The sequence below is a fragment of the Tubulanus polymorphus genome, chromosome 6, assembly GCF_964204645.1.
Source record: "Tubulanus polymorphus chromosome 6, tnTubPoly1.2, whole genome shotgun sequence".
Classification (NCBI taxonomy): Eukaryota; Metazoa; Nemertea; class Palaeonemertea; order Tubulaniformes; family Tubulanidae; genus Tubulanus; species Tubulanus polymorphus.
Window position 1 is genome coordinate 22,470,534 of NC_134030.1, and position 18,119 is coordinate 22,488,652.

Genomic DNA, 18,119 nt, shown 5'->3' on the forward strand with positions numbered 1-18,119 from the left:
AGTTCTTATTCCTCACAGGTTTTCTGTTTGAAACATTATAAGAATAAACACCAGACTTCAAGTGTTTCACCCGAGACATTCTTAACTGAAAAGAGCGTACACGCGTACACAAACACCAGACAATATCATTTCAGCGATTAAACGTCCACAAATTCATAACGGAAGTTTAAGAGTCTACGGATTGTTAGGTTACACTATGTTACAGATGGTTACACTCGGTGGTTAAAGACTGCATTTAATAAAATTATATTTCAAATGGAAAATTATTGAATAATATCATATGATATGTCTGGTATCGATTATGCGTGAAAATACATGTCCTGGAAGCAAACATGGGTGAAGCTTTGTAAGGTACTTGATCTGAGCAAATACTAATGGGCAGCGGTTGTCTCCAGTTTTAATCGATAATAACGAGAGAAATCCCACTTTAAATTCAGCCAAAACATTTAAAAGTTCTATGGTAAAATGGTATATTACGAGCAACGTTTCGGCTTAATACTATAAGCCATCATTGTGCGTACTGTGGAAGGTACGTGCGTTATAAGTATAAAAGAAAGTGATGAAGAAGTATTTCTATCGGTAAATTATGTCTCCTTAGTAGTATATAGGCTGTGATAAGTTTAAGACATAATGATCAGGGGTTTATAGATCACCCGCGTATAGTACTGGACTCTACACACATTAAGACATGGGAGATGCATCAAGTGTGTGACAGCAGCGCTGTAGCTATCCGCCCCTGGGATAACAATAATGAACACCACACACGATTTCAAACAAATGAACCTCTGAACTCTACTTGTGTAACGGTGTGTTGTGCGCAAGACGCTTAGTTTTCTACCTGGCTGCGAAGATCCTCAGTACTAAACGTCACCGTGCTTCTACCTTACATATTTTAAGCGTAAACATTAAAATAGTTTCCATTAAACTCATCGCTATACGACGACAGTAAATTGTCGTTATACAGAATAGTTTTACTTTTCATACCGAACAAAATGAGAAAATATTGTAGTGGAGATAATATTAGAATTTAACGATACACAAATTTTGAGAAAACTCAACAGCGCTTTCAATCCAAACCATGTCTTTATTGTCAGATGTACACATGGAGTAGCTGGCGACAAGGGTAGGACTGTCTAATCTCAGTATGACTTCCCCCACGCCTCTTTGGATCAGGTCTGCACTTCCCTGTCGAGTACCGACACATGGTTTGAGTCTGGTGCGGTGGTAAGTTTTGTAACAAAAACACCTTGTATTTTCAAGTTTCAAATCTAACTGAATTTGGATTAAAAACGCTGAAGATTTATATATATAAGATAGACTGGTTGCTGCTGAGTCTATATGTTTGCCCAAGAAATCGTGGGCGATGTAATAGACCAATGAATGGTTTGCAGCAAGGGTTTGTGTTGGCGCGAGCTTCAGTGGGCGGCAATCAAACCCCGGCAAGTGAGGATGAATAGGTGAAGAGTTGATGAAAAGAATATTAGTGGCGTTTATGTCATCCGGCGTTTATTTCTGTCGACAGGGCTTCGAACAAATAGCTGTCAAAAAAAGCGCGCATGAAACATCGTTCCACAGACCACTACTTCGATACAATTCAACGCAAGGTTCATAAGAAGTGCCCATCAGATAACCATTTCCATTCGGTTCTCCATTGTTCCATCGCATAAAACCCTGCAGCAATATGAATGAAAAAAATATAAATAACGTTTTCGCTGCGTATGGTGAGCTCAGCCCGCCATAAATATTTGATGTGCGCAAAACGAGCTCAGCTCGTCGATATAGTATTGTACGTATATACATTGTACAACGTTATAACTCATGTACGCGCATACCAGACGACTACTGCTAGTCCTGATTTTTCTGAAAGATGAAAAAGTGTCAGCTGCCGATGCACAAAACCTTATATCCATTGTTTATACATGTGAAGGACCCGCTTGGATAACCACAGAACTATAATCTTATAATTCTATAGTGTAACCACCGGTCAAACGAATTTGAATTGAATTGGTAAATAGGACTAGTTCTATTGGTCTACTGGTTAGCACGCATGCTGTGTACGGGACCCGGGTTCGATCCCCGGTGAGTGCGCGTAATTTCACTATCAATCGTTACATCTATTCACGGGAATATTCCTACATACCGAAGGGAAGGTGAATGGTCTTCTAAAACCAAGCCAAACACTTTTGACGTTAGAAGGTATCAGACCTGAAATGATGACAGTATTGTGTTAGTTAAACTTCTATCACCCTCCCCTCTTCTGTAAAACACAGCATCATTCAAACATAACGTATAATTACTTTGAGCTATACGATTCTCCTCCATGCTTTCGATTCTGGCTATTTGTGTAGAACGACAATGGTGGTATGCGTGCTTCCATCCCGGAGAAAACTTGAAGCACTTGTTGTTTCCAGCTTTTGTCCAACCAGCATCACAACACGGTATTGTAACACACGCCGAATAAACTACATCACAATGCCAACAAAGATTAGCAACCTGACTTGTTAACCTGAGGGGCCGGTTCCGGTCATGGCTTAGACTTAAGACTAGTCTAGGACTATTTTAGTTATATAGCTAATCTAACAGCTTAAGACCAGTCGTAAGATTTAAGACCACTTTTGGACTTATGTCTCGACTATGGAACCGGCCCCTGGGGTCACTTGCCTACTGTGCTTAGTTTGGTCAGAGCCTAACCCTTGGTTGACCATTATTTGCCCTTTGATCCATTCAATCCTTTATATCATTTTTCGTCATCCCTTTTGATATATAACACATATACAACACAATAAGGCCTACCCCTAGTTTACTTTTCGTCTTTTGATTGGTTTAGTTGCGTAAAGTTTTTATTTTGTAAACTGCCCCTAATTCGTACCACATCTTATATCTTCATTAGTCTGTTTATTCAAAATTATTCAGAATAATTTTGTGACGACGATAGTACGCCAGCAGGTGTATTCGGTGCACGATAATATCCCCAAAAGGCTGCCTGATAGCTATATTTATGAATGTGGACATTGATATTGATATATTTACCTGTCGCTGTAGAACAGACCAGTAACAGAGTCGATAACATCAGTTTCATATTCAAGTCAATATTTTCCTTTATCTATAACTGATAACACACACGAATAGACAAAACAGTTTTAGCTTTTGTATAAATTTCGCTGTTTTAATTGCTAAAAAAATCTAACAGAATGTTCGTCGTCGTAAAGGAACTGCTTCCAGTGGTTACTGGGAATTATAGGGCTAACGCGAGTAGCGCATGCGCGTGAAATGTTCAGCGAGTTGTGAATCATTCAGGGATCTAAAGAAAGAGCCAATGGGGCATAATCTAACTATGGACTTCTTTGACTGTATCCAACACTAGATATAATCACCAGAATAACAAACGAGTTTTCTGCAAAATAATAGAAGATAATAATAGAAAATGCAGAAAATAATAGAAAACCTTAATGATATCGATTATTATGCAAATCAAAGGGGTTTTCTAATCACATTCACCTAAGGATCCTAGAATCTGTAATTGGAATGTATTCATTCATAGTTGGTAACGGTATATCAAAAACAAAACTTAATTGAAAAACATTCTTTGCCTTAAAGATAACACATTGCTTACTATTATCGACAGTAAATGAATTATATAATATTAAGGATCAAAGTTGTTTTGCATTCGAATATCGATAATTGAATTTAATTGAGTCACCGACAAAAAAATGATACGCGTGAATTATCAAAGCATGTTGTATATTTCTGTCAGGTTGCTAAAGAAAAATCCTCGTAAATGAATATTCATCACCTGTCTCCAGCGTCCTTGGGGAACTCGATGAAAACTGAACTGTCATCGATATTTCATCGAATTTAGAATCGTAGATTTTCTTTGTAAAATACACTTTCCCAATTGGCGAATACTTTGAATAATCGAAACTACTCAAGGAATTCAAACGCCATAAATTTAGATATAAAAACTGTGATGTGCCTTGTAGGCCAAATCTTGACCGGTCGGTTTAAGGTTTTGTTTTCTATGTGTATGTGGCTTGTAATTATATGTAAATGAACCGAGTTTCGCAATAAAATTAATGATAATAATAACAAAATATTTTCTTTTCACTTGTTAAAATAATAATATGATATCGATAGAAAACTGTTGATTAAAGCTATTAACTTTCAAAACATTTTGTTTAAAAATCGTGTATGTTCCCGGTGTTATTTTACTTACGGTTTCTGGCAGCGAATTTCACGATATGTTAAATGATTATTTTACCGGAATTATATATAGGCGTGGTATCGATTTTGCTTTAAAACATGTGCATCAAAAGCAAACACGAACAATGCTTTACTGTCGCTTGATTATGAAAAGTATAATATCTCAAACAAAGGGGGCTAGATGACCAAAACTTTAAGCGATTTACTTCATTAGGCTCAATTGATATTATCATATATATTTTCTAATTGAATGCGTATCTTTTTGTATGATCTTTCATAATTTAATTGAATTATAAGGGGGTAGAGAAACCCGAAAAGGCGAGTTATATAGGATGGATTTTCAAAAAGGGCACCACTAAAATTTGTATGGGGACAACATGCCCTCTTGCCCCCCTATGTAAGGAGTTGTATCATTGCCCTTTCCGGCTCCCATATCCGCGGCCTTGAGGAATAACCGTAGGTTAGTTTCTATTCCTCACAGATTTTCTGTTTGAAACATTATAGGAATAAACGCCAGACTTCAAGTGTTTTACCCGAGACATTCTTAAGTGAAAATGAGCGTAAACGTGAATATACAATCATTACCGGACAATATCATCGGTCAGCATTCCGTCAGAGATTAATCGTCCAACAAATTCATAACGGAAGTTTGAGAGTCTACGGATTGTTAGGTTACACTATGTTACAGATGGTAGTTATAGCCTATATTGTCTATATAATCATAATTCAAATGGAAGATTATTGAAGATTATCATATGATATGTCTGGTATCGATTATGCATGAACACATGCGTCCTGAGAGCAAACATGGGTGAATAAGCTTTGTAAGGTACTTACTTTGTTCGAGCAAATACTATGTATGAGTTTGCCGTTGTATCAAGTTTTAATCAATGTTAACGAGAGATATTCCACTATGTATTCAGTCAAATAGTTCTATGGTAAAATCATATGTTTCGAGCAACGTTTCGGCTAAATATTATTGGCCATCATTAGGCGTACCGTGGGAGGCCCGTGTGTTATAAGTGATAAGCAAGCATTGCTATTGGTAAATTCTGGTCACCCTGATTGCAGAGGAGCTGTGATTAGTGATAAGATAAAAACCCACTATCTAAAAATTAAAAAGAAATCTAAAATCGAGAATATGTTTATTGAAACAATCTAAAACATAAGAACACGACGTTTCGATCTCACACTAGAGATCATCGTCAGGTGTGAGATATTGACTAAAAACAGGGGTATATACAGAGGAGATTAGTGATTAGTATCTGGTATAATGATCAGGGGTTTATAGATCACCCGCGTATAGTACTGGACTTTACAGACATTTAGACATGGGAGATGCATCAAGTGTGTGACAGCAACACTGTAGCTATCCGTCACTGGGATAACAGTAATGAACAGAACACATTGAGAGTTTATGATATAAACACTATACCCGCTCTTAGGCAATAATACTAGCCAGTTTTTAGGATTGAAATATTGAGACATTGTAACCGGTAAAAGCCAAAGGGACTTGTCCCATTGATTGTGAATGAATAAAAACAGTATTAATGACCAATCCCAGTATCCCTGTATAATAAAATACAAGGGTGGCAACTAATCGTCTATCTGAAAATGACCTTTCCACTTCAATCGACTGTAATTCCAAAAATCTCAACCGATTCACATGAAATAAGCTTTAATACAAACAAGGAGACTTTCTGCTTCCAACGAGCCTATAACCATTACTCTACGAAAAATATCTCACAACGAAATCGGCGTTTATTTATGGGAGATAGCTCAAAATGGAGGCGTACTGCCATCAGGTAGTGGCGACGCCTGGACGAACATGTTTTGGGAAAATGGTGAATGTCTGTTGAATGTCTGAGGGATATTTACAGACAACAGGTTAATTGCTGCTTTAGTAACAGTGGAAGTCTCCTGACCGCTCGGAACAATTGCACTGACGGTGATGACTGCAGTGTCTTCTAGGTTATTATTGTCTTGATGAAGGCCGTTGATAACAGTCCAAGCTTCCTGATTACATGGAAGAATTGTCCCGATGGTGACGACTCTTGTGTCTTCTAGTGTCTTGAAGAAAGCCGTTTTAATATCATAGAACGAGCTAGAATTGATGGTCGTAGCAAAAAGGTGCCTGCAATTTCTACATGGAAATTCGTCCAGTTCGTGTATCTATTGGCGCATACGCATCTGGCGCAATGTGCCTTGCCGATAAGTAGACCGATTTCTAAGTCACGCTCAGATAATTCTATATCCGATAGATGAACCCAATCTTGTGTATTCTTACCGTGAGATGAATAACTTTGTTACCGGGAGACTACCTTTACTAAAGACAAGATTCAACTATATACGTTTTACCGTTTCGCTCAAACCGGAAGAGAGAACTGAGGCACATTTGTTTGAAATCGGTTTGCACAAACCCGTTTCGGTTTGTAGGAAAATCGTCTTTGTTTATACCGGTTTACAAACCGTTTTTGCATAAACCGACGTCATTATTCAGGCGTAAACGGTTTGCGCAAACCGACTAAACCGTTCACGAAGCAACATCAAACCGACTTTTCCAAGATGGCGGAATAAGGAAATTTTCGATGTCAGCTGACCTAAATTGACTTTTCGTTCAGTCCCAATTGTTCACAGTACGGCAAACCGATTTATGACGCAATAAACCGATTTAAACCGGTTTATACAAACCGATTTCAAACAAATGCACCTCTGAACTCTACTTGTGTAACGGTGTGTTGTGCGCAAGACGCTTTGTTTTCTACCTGGTTGCGAAGATCCTCAGTACTAAACGTCACCGTGCTTCTGCGTTACATATTTTAAGCGTAAAACCGCAAATTGTCATTTTACAGAATAGTTTTATTTTTCATACCGAACAAAATGAGAAAATATTCTTCAAGATAATGTTAGATTTAAACGTTAGAAATACGCAAATTTTGAGTTTTAATATCTAGCCAATCAGATGCCTTTATACCAGTATGACGTTTGCTCTATAAATACCACGCATCTGATTGACTAGATATAAAGACTGGTTGCTGCTGAGCGGGAATCTGTCCGCCCGAGAAATCGAGTGAAGAGTTGGTGAAAAGAATATTAGCGACGTTCATGTCGTCCGGCGTCTATTTCTGTCCACAGGGCTTCGAACAAATAGCGTACCTCGCAGTCGAGCATGAAATATCGTTCCACAGACCATTACTTCGATACATTTCAACGCAATCTTCATAAGGAGCGCCGCGAATACCATTTCCATTCGGTTCTCCATTGTTCCATCGCGTAAAACCCTGCAGCAATATGAATGAAAAAGAAATATAACTACGTTTTCGCTGGGTTTGGCGACATCAGCCTGTCATTAATATTTGATGTGCTCAGCTCGTACGTATATACATTGTACAACGTTATAACTTATGTACACGTATAGCAGACAACTGCTGCTAGTCCTGATGTTTCTGAACGATAGAGAACTATGAACTTATTATTCTATGGTATAACCACTGGTCAATGAATTTGAATTGGTCAATAGGACTAGTTCTATTGGTCTACTGGTTAGCACGCATGCTGTGTACGAGACCCGGGTTCGATCCCCGGTGATTGCGCGTAATTTCACTATCAATCGTTACATCTATTCACGGGAATACTCCTACATACCGTAGCGAAGTCAAATGGTCTTCTAAAACCAAGCGAAGCAGTGTGCACGTAAAAAGGTATCAGTCCTGAAATGATGACAGTATTGTGTTAGTTAAACTTCTATCACCTTCCACTCCTCTATAAAACACAGCATCATTCAAACATGATATACCGTTCATAGGATAAAAACCCACTATGTTCAAATTAAAAGAATTTTTTAAATCAAGAATTCATTCATTCAAAAAATGTCAAATATAAAATCGATTTTAAAAATTCTTTTAATTTGTACATAGTGGGTTTTTATCTTATTATCCGTTCTTCACGTTTGAGTGTGGTTATCGTTCTATGATATATAGTTACTTTGAGCTACATTATTCTCCTCCATGCTTTCGATGCTGGCCACTACTGAACCCCTACAATTATCTTGAGGGGTCGTAAACGAATACATAAAGATTAAACATTTGTTGTTTCCAGCTTTTGTCCAACCAACATCACAACACGTATCAGCTGAATAAACGACATCAATGCGAACAAAGATTAGCAACTTGACTTTTTAACCTGGGGTCACTTGCCTACTGTACTTAGTTGGGTCATAGCCTAACCCTTGGTTGACCATTATTTGCCCTTTGATCCATTAAATCCTTTATTTTGTTAAATCTTCATCATCTCCTTTCTCATTTGATATATAACTCATATATTACACAATAAGGCCTACGCCTAGTTTACTTTTCGTCTTTTGATTTGTTTAGTTGCGTAAAGTTTTTATTTTGTAAACTGCCCCTAATTCGTACCATATCTTATATCTTAGTTAGTCTGTTTATTCAAAATTATTCAGAATAATTTTGTGACGACGATAGTACGCCAGCAGGTGTATTCGGTGCACGATAATATCCCCAAAAGGCTGCCTGATAGCTATATTTATGAATGTCGACATTTTTATTGATATATTTACCTGTCGCTGTAGAACAGACCAGTAACAGTGTCGATAATATTAGTTTCATATTCAAGTCAATATTTTCCTTTATCTATAACTGATAACAAACACGAATAGACAAAACAGTTTTAGCTTTTGTATAAATTTCGCTGTTTTAATTGCTAAAAAAATCTAACAGAATGTTCGTTGTCGTAAAGGAGTATGTTGTATATTTCTGTCAGGTTGCTAAAAACAATCCTCGAAAATGAATATTAACCACCTGTCTCCAGCGTCCTTAGGGAACTCGATGAAAACTGAACTGTCATCGATATTTCATCAAATTTAGAATCGTAGATTTTCTTTGTAAAATACACTTTCCCAATTGGCGAATACTTTGAATAATCGAAAGACCATATTACTATAAAGTCGATTAAAAATTGAGTACAGAATCAGGGATACATTTATATATCATCCAAGCAAACTACTCAAGCAATTCAAACGCCATTTAACAGTAAATTTGGATATAAAAACTGTGATGTGCCTTGTAGGCCAAATCTTGACCGGTCGGTTTAAGTTTTTTTCCTATGTGTGTGGCTTGTAATGCTATGTAAATGAAACGAGTTGGAAAACTGTTGATAAAAGCTATTAACTATTCAAAACATTGTGTTTACAAATCGTGTATGTTCCCGGTGTTATTTTACTTACGGTTTTTGGCAGCGAATTTCACGATATGTTAAATGATTATTTTACCGGAATTATATATATGCGTGGTATCGATTTTGCTTGAAAACATGTGCATCAAAAGCAAACACGAAAAATGCTTTACTGTCGCTTAATTATGAAAATTGATATCCCAAATAAAGTGTGACTGGGTGACCAAAACTTTAAGCTATTTACTTCATTAGGCTCAATTTATAATACTACATTTTCTATTTAAATGCGTATCTTTTTGAATGATCTTTTATGATTTAATTGTTGATAAAGAAAAAGACACACTAGTTTTTTTTGGAGGAATTATTCAATTATCAAACGTGTCAATCTGCTTCTGGGGCGAGACGTTCCATTCTTCCCATTTTCCAACCTCGATACTCCATATACTTCACGTGTGTTCGGGACTACATCTTTCGACATTTTCAATTGGCCCTTACGGGCTCCCATCAGGGCCGTTTCTAGCGTTTGAATTGTATGGGGGCAGAGAAACCCGAAAAGGGCAGTTATATAGGATGTATTTGCAAAAAGAGCACTTTTCCAAAATTTCTAGGGGGACAATATGCCCCCTTGCCCCCAATATAAGGAGTTGTATCATTGCCCGTCCCGGCTCCCAAATCCGCGACCTTGAGAAATGATCGTATGTTAGTTTCTATTCCTCACAGATTTTCTGTTTGAAACATTGGCTTTCCACTAGTAATAAAAATAAAATGAAATAAAAGAAATGATGATAATAATAATCGTTATATTAATGGTAATAACAAACATAATTATCATAATCAGTAGTAGTACATAGTGACCAACAATGAATCTTTTTCGAGAAAGACAGTGATGAGGGAATTGCTGATATTTCTATCGAAGTTTCTATATATAATTAAATGTAGTTTATCTAAGGTTCGTTTCCTGAATAGATACGAAAGAGATTTGATGCGGGACGACAGTCGGCAGTGTTACGCCAGGTGCGTGGCATCTGAGCAAGAAATGATTTGCTATAAAATTTGTATTTGTGAAAAGCAGCTCTGGGATAATTTAGTTGTCTGGTGTTATGATGATGGAAGTAAGAGTTCTGCTGAAACATATTTACTAGGTGAATACACAATTAACGCCGTACAATATCAGTCAGCATACTTTCAGAGATTAAAAGTCGACAGATTCAAATCGGTAGTTTGAGTGTCTACGGATTGTTAGGTTACAGTTGGTAGTTAAAGTCTGCATTTCATATATAATTACAATTCAAATGGAAGATTATTGAAGAATATCATATGATATGTCTGGTATCGATTATGCGTGAAAACATGCGTCGTGAGAGCATACATGGGTGAATAAACTTTGTAAGGTATTTACTTAATTCGAGCAAATACTATGTATGAGACAGCCGTTGTCTCAAGTTTTAATCAATAATACCAAATAATAATGAGAGATATTCCACTATATATTCAGCCAAAATGTTCTACTGTAAAATTATATATTTCGAGCAACGTTTCGGCTTAATATATACTATTAGCCATCATAGGCGTACCGTGGGAGGTCCGTGTGTTATAAGTGATAAACAAGCATTGCTATTGGTAAATTCTGGTCACCCTGATTGCGGAGGAGCTGTGATTAGTATCAGATATAATGATTAGGGGTTTATAAGATCATCCGCGTATAGTACTGGACTCTACAGACAGTTAGACATGGGAGATGCATCAAGTGTGTGACAGCAACACTGTAGCTATCCGTCACTGGGATAACAGTAATGAACAGAACACATTGAGAGTTTATAGTATAAACACTTTTCCCGCTCTTAGGCACCAGCTGGTTTTTAGGATTGAAGTATTGAGACATTGTAACCGCTAAGAGTTGGTATCGAGTAGAACAGATCGCAACTCAGCAATCATTATTCTATATATCATAATTTTAAAATGATACAGTTTTACAGCAAACGCCAAGTTTCATTAATAACGAGACAGGAAGACTTGGTGTCACGTGACATATTTTAACTTTCATAAAATAGTAATTAACAAAAATCCATGTTACGAGAAAAATACCACAATAAATTCAGCCAAAACGAGAAACTTGAGTAGGAGAGTATATGTATTTGCGCAACGTTTCGGCTAAAGACTATTAGCCATCGTCAGGCCTGATGATGGGATTTCTCTCGTTTTCATCATATATTGTGTATCTTCTCGTCTAATCCATAAGGTTGGTTTTAATGATTGGTTTTTTCAACTCGCTTGTTCAATATTTGGATTATACCCGGCCTGTAAAATTCGTGGGTAGTCAATATCGATATGAAACGCATGTATCTTATCGTCATGACGATGTAGCGAATGCCTATTATATGTTAAAAAACTACTCCGATTTGAAATGTTGTCTTAAAAAAAACTAGGGGTCCAGTGCCACTTGGATCAGAAGAAGTGCTTGACGATTCCACCATTCAACAACCCGATGAACGAATACCAGAAACAAATGACCTTTAAAACTCATCACAATAATCTGGGCCTAGATCTGAATGTGATAAACCGACTGAGTGACCGGTGCTTGTGGGCGGGTTAGTGTGGACTGCTGTGTGGACTGCTGTGTTTCAGGGCATTGCTGCTGTCTGTGCCCACCCTCCTCGGCAAAGTCTGGCCGAACACATTTTTCACAAATGGTATGCCGTCTAGGTTCCGACATGACTACCTAATTCATTTTTGGCATTTTCGGAGGAAATGTCTGGGGTACTGCCATCAGGGGGTGGCATATGTCCGGAATAGCACGGGAGCTACGCTATTGGGAAATTTTGTACTTAGTACAATAGCAACGCTATTCTCAAATTCATCTCGGAAATCTCCGTCAGTCCAGAGTGACGTCATCCTTAACGATCGACGAATGTACCACTCTGATGATTCGTTATATTGTATAATTCTAACACAAAATAAATTTTATTTCAATCATTCAAAATAAATGTATAAATGGAATCAGGTTTATCTTATAAATATCTAGAAATATATATTTGCTGCTACAGTCAAACTCGCTGCTGAAGAAATCGCCGACTTATTTCACTTAATAAATTTAATTTGAAATGAAATTAGGACTCAAAAATAGATATGACTTTCAGTAATGTGACGACCTATAAAATCAATGACTTGAATTGCGAATAGAAATTGGGACTGAAAAATCATAGACGACTCCACAGTAATGTGGACAACTTATTCTTAGTGATTTCAATAGCAATCTTGTCCAGGACAAAAAATATTGACCACTTATCCGATGACGACTTAAAACCGGGTTTGACTGTATTTTTGGACGGTTCGAAAAATGTAGCTGTATAAAAATTATGCTTTCTTCAGCTGTAACTAAACTCACAAGGCCTACAGTAGGCCTACTATCTGTGTGTAAAGACACTGTAGGACGTGGACGGCGGAATGATAATAAGAGACTGACAATATTCAAATTCTACCACTTTCCCTCACAACAACACATTTTACAGTCGAGGATATATGAATATTTTTCAATAGTAAATGTTGTTCTTTCGATCCCCCCTTTATAATCTTAAGTTTTAAGCGTCATAGGAGAAACTGATTTTAACCCCCTCTCCTCGGTTTGCATTTTTTAAGAAAATAATCTCCTTTAACTTTGAAACTTTGAATCATTGATGTAAATTGATAAAAAAAATAAATACAGATTTAATTCGACATTGAAAATAAATAAATGAATTTCACTTTGATGGTTTTGTAATATTTTGACACTTTTCTCTAAATTTTTTGTATCACTTTGTTGGTTTAAACCTTGGGATCCTCCTGTTGTTCTTCATGCTGGCCATCACCAGTCACCTTGACATCCAGTTTGAAGTCAACTCCTATATTCTGTTGGTAACTCAGGGAATGAGTTGAACTTTGAGGCGCATTTGAGGTTTCATGCAGATCACGCTCTGTAGATGGGCTTAGCCCAGACTGATCAGGCCCAGCCAAGAGATCAGGCTCCGCAGATGGTTCAGGCTCTGTAGATGGGATTGGCCCAGATGGTTCAGGCCCTGCTGAAGGATCAGGCTCAGGAGACACTTCAGTCTCAGCAGATTGTTCTGGCCCAGCCAATGGTTCAAGCTCAGCAGATTGTTCTGGCCCAGCCAAAGGTTCAGGCTCAGCAGATGCTCCAGGCTCAGCAGATGCTTTAGGCTCAGCATATAGTTCAGGCTCAGCAGATTGTTCAGGCCCAGCCAATGGTTCAAGCTCGGCAGACTGATCAGACCTGGCAGACGGTTCAGGCTCAGATGTGTCAGGTCCAGCAGATGCATCAGATGCGATATTTTTGCTATCAGTTTGAGATCTGGGAGTTGTATCTGATTTTGTAGCATCTGTCTGAACTTTATCTCCAGCAGCAGCAGCAGCAGCAGCAGCAGCAGCAGCAGCAGGTGCATCTGACATCTCCGAGGATTTACTGCGATCCGTCTCCGGGACGACCGAATGGCGGCTGCTTCTCTCTGATTTCACCGATCCGACCTCCGAACTCTTTCCAATCGATTGTCGCGATCCACGATTAAGACTCGGGTTGCTATGGTGGCTGACATTACTGCGGCGACTCGCTTTACTATGTTGACTCGCGTTACTATGACGACTGACGTTACTACGACGACTAGCAGCCGACACACGAGCACTATTGTTGGAATCGATCTCGGCGGCGACCGGTTTGTCGCTCGTCGATTTGTCCGTCTGCTCAGAACGAGTCGTGCTGCCTCCTGCTCCTTCCGGCTCCTCATGATCCTCGTAACTCATCTGCTCCTCATGATTCTGCGTCTGGTCCTCATCAGTCGTCTGCAGCTGATTCTCAGAACTCGAAATCGTTTCTTTCGATTGCCGATTATTTCCGAACTGAGCTTCGACGTCTACTGAAACTTCATCGAGGCCGAAATGCTGCTCGCGTCCAAGTTGTAATCCAGGGGGCAGCGGTGTTCCCTTCGGCGTGTAGACTATATTCGACAGTTGCGATTGTTGCGACGAGTATTGTTTCGAAACGGTCAGGTTCGATTTCGATTGGTCGTTACCGCCGCTGACGTTCGTCTCTCGTTCGTCGTCGAGAATTTCCGACTCGTAATCGGGAATTTCTGGTGAAAGCGCCCCCTGGTGTTTCCAGTATCGTATCATTTTCGTTCTTTTTGGCGTGTTTTCAGGAATTCCTTAATTAAACAAATTAAAAATGATTTTTTATTAGTTCATTATAGAAAAGAATAGATTGAATGCCAGTTCTATAAACCTTGGGCTGGTTCCATAGTTATGAATTATAGTTAACTCTGTGTTAAATCTTAAAGTGGAACTGGGTCCTGGGGTCAATTGGTCTTAAGTCTCATGAGTAGTCTTAAATTGCTAGATTGGCCTTAGAACTAAGACAAGTCTAAGACTTTGGGGCCAGTTGACATGCCATGACTTAAGTGGTCTTCAATCTTAAGACTGGTCTTAAGCTGCTAGATTGGCTATAGAACTAAGTTGGTCTTAAAGACTCTTCTTAAGTCTAAGCCATGAGTATGCAACCGGTCCTTGAGCGTAAGTTTCTAAGCCATGACTTTGGAATTGATCTCACGATTCGCTGCCAAAGTTCTTGGTTGAAATATGGCTTGCGGGTTAAAACACTGCAAATAAAACTAGTTTCGACTTTTTAAAGTCTAACTAAACCTAGAACGGATGGAACCTGGTGGGTCCTGAGTGTGTTTAGTGAATTATACCTGGATCAATGAGTAATGCAGTTCCTGCTTGAATCCATTCATCAGTAGAACTGTCTTCGACATTCAGTGGTAACGTAAATGCACAAACTTGTCGAGCCTACAACAAAATTTATACATGTGTGAAAATCATTGTTCATTCAATATGCAATTCACATCATTTTGGCAGAGGCCATATCAATAAGGGTTGAATTGGAGATTGTGCATTTCATTATGATTTGAAGAATAGTTAAAATTCTACCTTGTTCATGAAAACTGGACAGTAATATTTGTGAGCAGTCTCAGATTCGGTAGTTGTTGATATTTCACTTTCGTGAACAGCTTTCACGTACAGCATCGGTATAGGATTGATATCACTTCTACAATAACACACAGAGAAACAAACATGCAATCATTCAGTTTACTGTTGAAAGATATGTCGTTATTAGCCGAGTTATTTTGCTAAATTAAGCAGAGGCAATAGTTGAGTCTACTGTAGATCAGAGACAATCCCACAGTCTACTGTAGATCAGAGACAAGCCCACAGTCTACTGTAGATCAGAAACAAGCACTCGGTCTACTGTACATCAGAAACAAGCACTCAGTCTACTGTAGATCAGAAACAAGCGCTCAGTCTACTGTAGATCAGAGACAAGCGTAGAGTCTACTGTAGATCAGAGACAAGCGTAGAGTCTACTGTAGATCAGAGACAAGCGTAGAGTCTACTGGACCCAGTTCCACAGTTCTGAGTTAAGATTTAACTCAGAGTTAACTTGAAAATGAACTAATTTTAACTCAGAGTTAATTCTAACTCACAACTGTGGAACCGGGTCCTGTAGATCAGAGACAAGCCCACAGTCTACTGTAGATCAGAGACAAGCACTCAGTCTACTGTAGATCAGAGGCAACGCGCAGTCTGAGTCTACTGTAGGTCAGAGAAGCAAGCGCACTAGCCACTTCAGTAACGATAAATCTTACCAAGTCATCATCATGGAGACAGTCGTCATTTATAGATTATCATAATTTTACTGACTCATAATCATAATTCTACTGACTCATACAGACGAGAGGAATGTTTTTAACTTACTCAATGGAATGTGATAGACGTAATGTATTATTATCCCAGTCAGCTCCTTGTAAGTATAACTCAGTAACAAACACTCCGGCTTCATCTTCCATTTCATCGGTTAAATTCTCCTCTCTTTCAACCACATCACACGTTAGAACAATCTACAAGCATATATCATCAACGAAATATTAATGTCACATTTCAACAGAGGAGGGGGCGGTCATATCGACCCTTCCACAAAATATGGCTCACTGGTAGACAAATTTATGATATCATTGGGTGACTGGGCAACCATATTCTACAGAAATGCATCCAATCACTAGTAGGCAAGTTGATGATGTCATAGGGAGATCTATGTAGGCAGACATCTTTTCTGGAAGTGTCTATAGATCAATTCGCTAGTAGGGAGTTTGATGATGTCATGGGGTGACTTATAGAAGCAACCATATTCTCACCGGTAATGTATCAAATGATAAGGGTGATTTATGGGATGCGGCCATGTTTTCCTACCTGATCTGCGGTGCAGCCTACGATGACAGCTTTCTCTTGTCTAAGGGCGGTGAATAACGATTGTGGATTGACGAATCCTCCTAACCAGACGGACTGTACGCGACCGTGAGGAGGTGCTTTATTCAGATCACTAACCGATGAAACCATTCCATATTTCACCCAGTAACGCATCTGATCGTAACGTTTCTTCACATCTACAACAAAATAACCAAAATATCATTAATTTGTATCAAATGTCGATCTGGGCCCAATCTATATACCGGGTAACCATGGTTTGAATTTGATATTAGGCAATCACAACTTAATGGTCTTTAATCTACGCGATTTATTATGCACAATCTGGTTTTAAATTTAGCTCAAGAACCAGGGGCCGGTTGCATAGTCATGGCTTAGACTTAAGACCAGTCAAAGACCAACTTAGTTCTATAGCCAATCTAACAATTTAAAACCACTTTTAGACTTAAGTCACGACTGTGCAACTGGCCCAAAGATACTAAGATATAATATCTATGTGATAAGAGTCGATAAACTTTTTAGTTACAATTCAATTTCAGCTATCACTGTATGACATTCATCCAGCAGTTTAACTTGAACTATTGAGCAACTGTGCCCAGGTTTGACTTGATAAACCCTTCAATCCCACCCCTTGTTTATATAGCAACTTTGACCGGACAGTATTTTGTTATTTAGGTAGATGTATATGATTTTCTGGTATCTACCTGTAAGCCACGTGAGTAACGTATGGGTGCACGGTTGACTGTTCGGATGAACCCACGACACCGGGATATTCTCACACTGTAAACTACGCGCGGTTTCTACGAGCGTCTGCTGAATCGAATCTGGTCCCGTCAACAAACACTGCTGTAACTCATAGATACACTGTCTAACGTGACACAACAACGAATTCATCCATAAACATTCCTGAAATAACGAACAAAATTACATCGTTTTGAAATAGAAAGAGCGAAATAAGTTAATAGCAAATGCAAAGAAATAGAAAGAATAAGAAATAACAAAAAAAGTCTATGACAGCTTGACACGTTCGCTGGGCCCAGTTTCACGAAATAGTTTAAGCCTAAAACTGTTAAGTTTGAATTGTTGTCCTCATTGAAAACATGAAGTAACCATTGGCAATTGCAACAAAAATTTGAGTTTAACGAAACCGAGCCCTGCTGGCTTAGAATCTTGTAGCTGATTCTTCCTATTTACAGTAAGATATTTGCACACGGGAATTCACAGTTCCGGATTGGCTGGCAATTTCAACAATCTCAGCTTCATTCTCACCGCTCATTGGTCAATTTCGAGTAAAGCCTGACTATATTACAGCTCCAGTGAGGATAATCGCAGAAACTGACATACAAATTATCTATTGATTATCTAGGACTATCCAGGTTATCATCATGATCATCTAGGGCTTTCCAGGTTATCATCATGATTAT

General features: G+C 38.4%; 1 protein-coding gene and 1 long non-coding RNA gene across 2 annotated transcripts in view; both read right to left on the reverse strand.

The window, feature by feature from the left end:
• Positions 1 to 1,599: 1,599 nt before the first annotated feature.
• On the reverse strand, positions 1,600 to 2,410 carry LOC141906716 (uncharacterized). The gene is made up of 3 exons (XR_012619397.1): positions 2,298 to 2,410; positions 2,141 to 2,205; positions 1,600 to 1,671 (listed from the first exon to the last, which is right to left on the reverse strand). It is a non-coding gene; the product is annotated as an uncharacterized LOC141906716 (long non-coding RNA).
• Positions 2,411 to 13,191: 10,781 nt separating this feature from the next.
• LOC141907855 (uncharacterized) overlaps positions 13,192 to 18,119 on the reverse strand; it is an 81,784-nt gene continuing 76,856 nt past the window's right edge. Inside the window, exons 91-96 of the mRNA XM_074797599.1 lie at positions 17,400 to 17,601; positions 16,681 to 16,874; positions 16,189 to 16,331; positions 15,364 to 15,481; positions 15,126 to 15,222; positions 13,192 to 14,582 (exon numbers count right to left, since the gene is read on the reverse strand). Of these exons, the coding sequence (XP_074653700.1) occupies positions 13,192 to 14,582; positions 15,126 to 15,222; positions 15,364 to 15,481; positions 16,189 to 16,331; positions 16,681 to 16,874; positions 17,400 to 17,601 (2,145 nt within the window). The remainder of the gene's footprint in view (positions 14,583 to 15,125; positions 15,223 to 15,363; positions 15,482 to 16,188; positions 16,332 to 16,680; positions 16,875 to 17,399; positions 17,602 to 18,119) is intronic.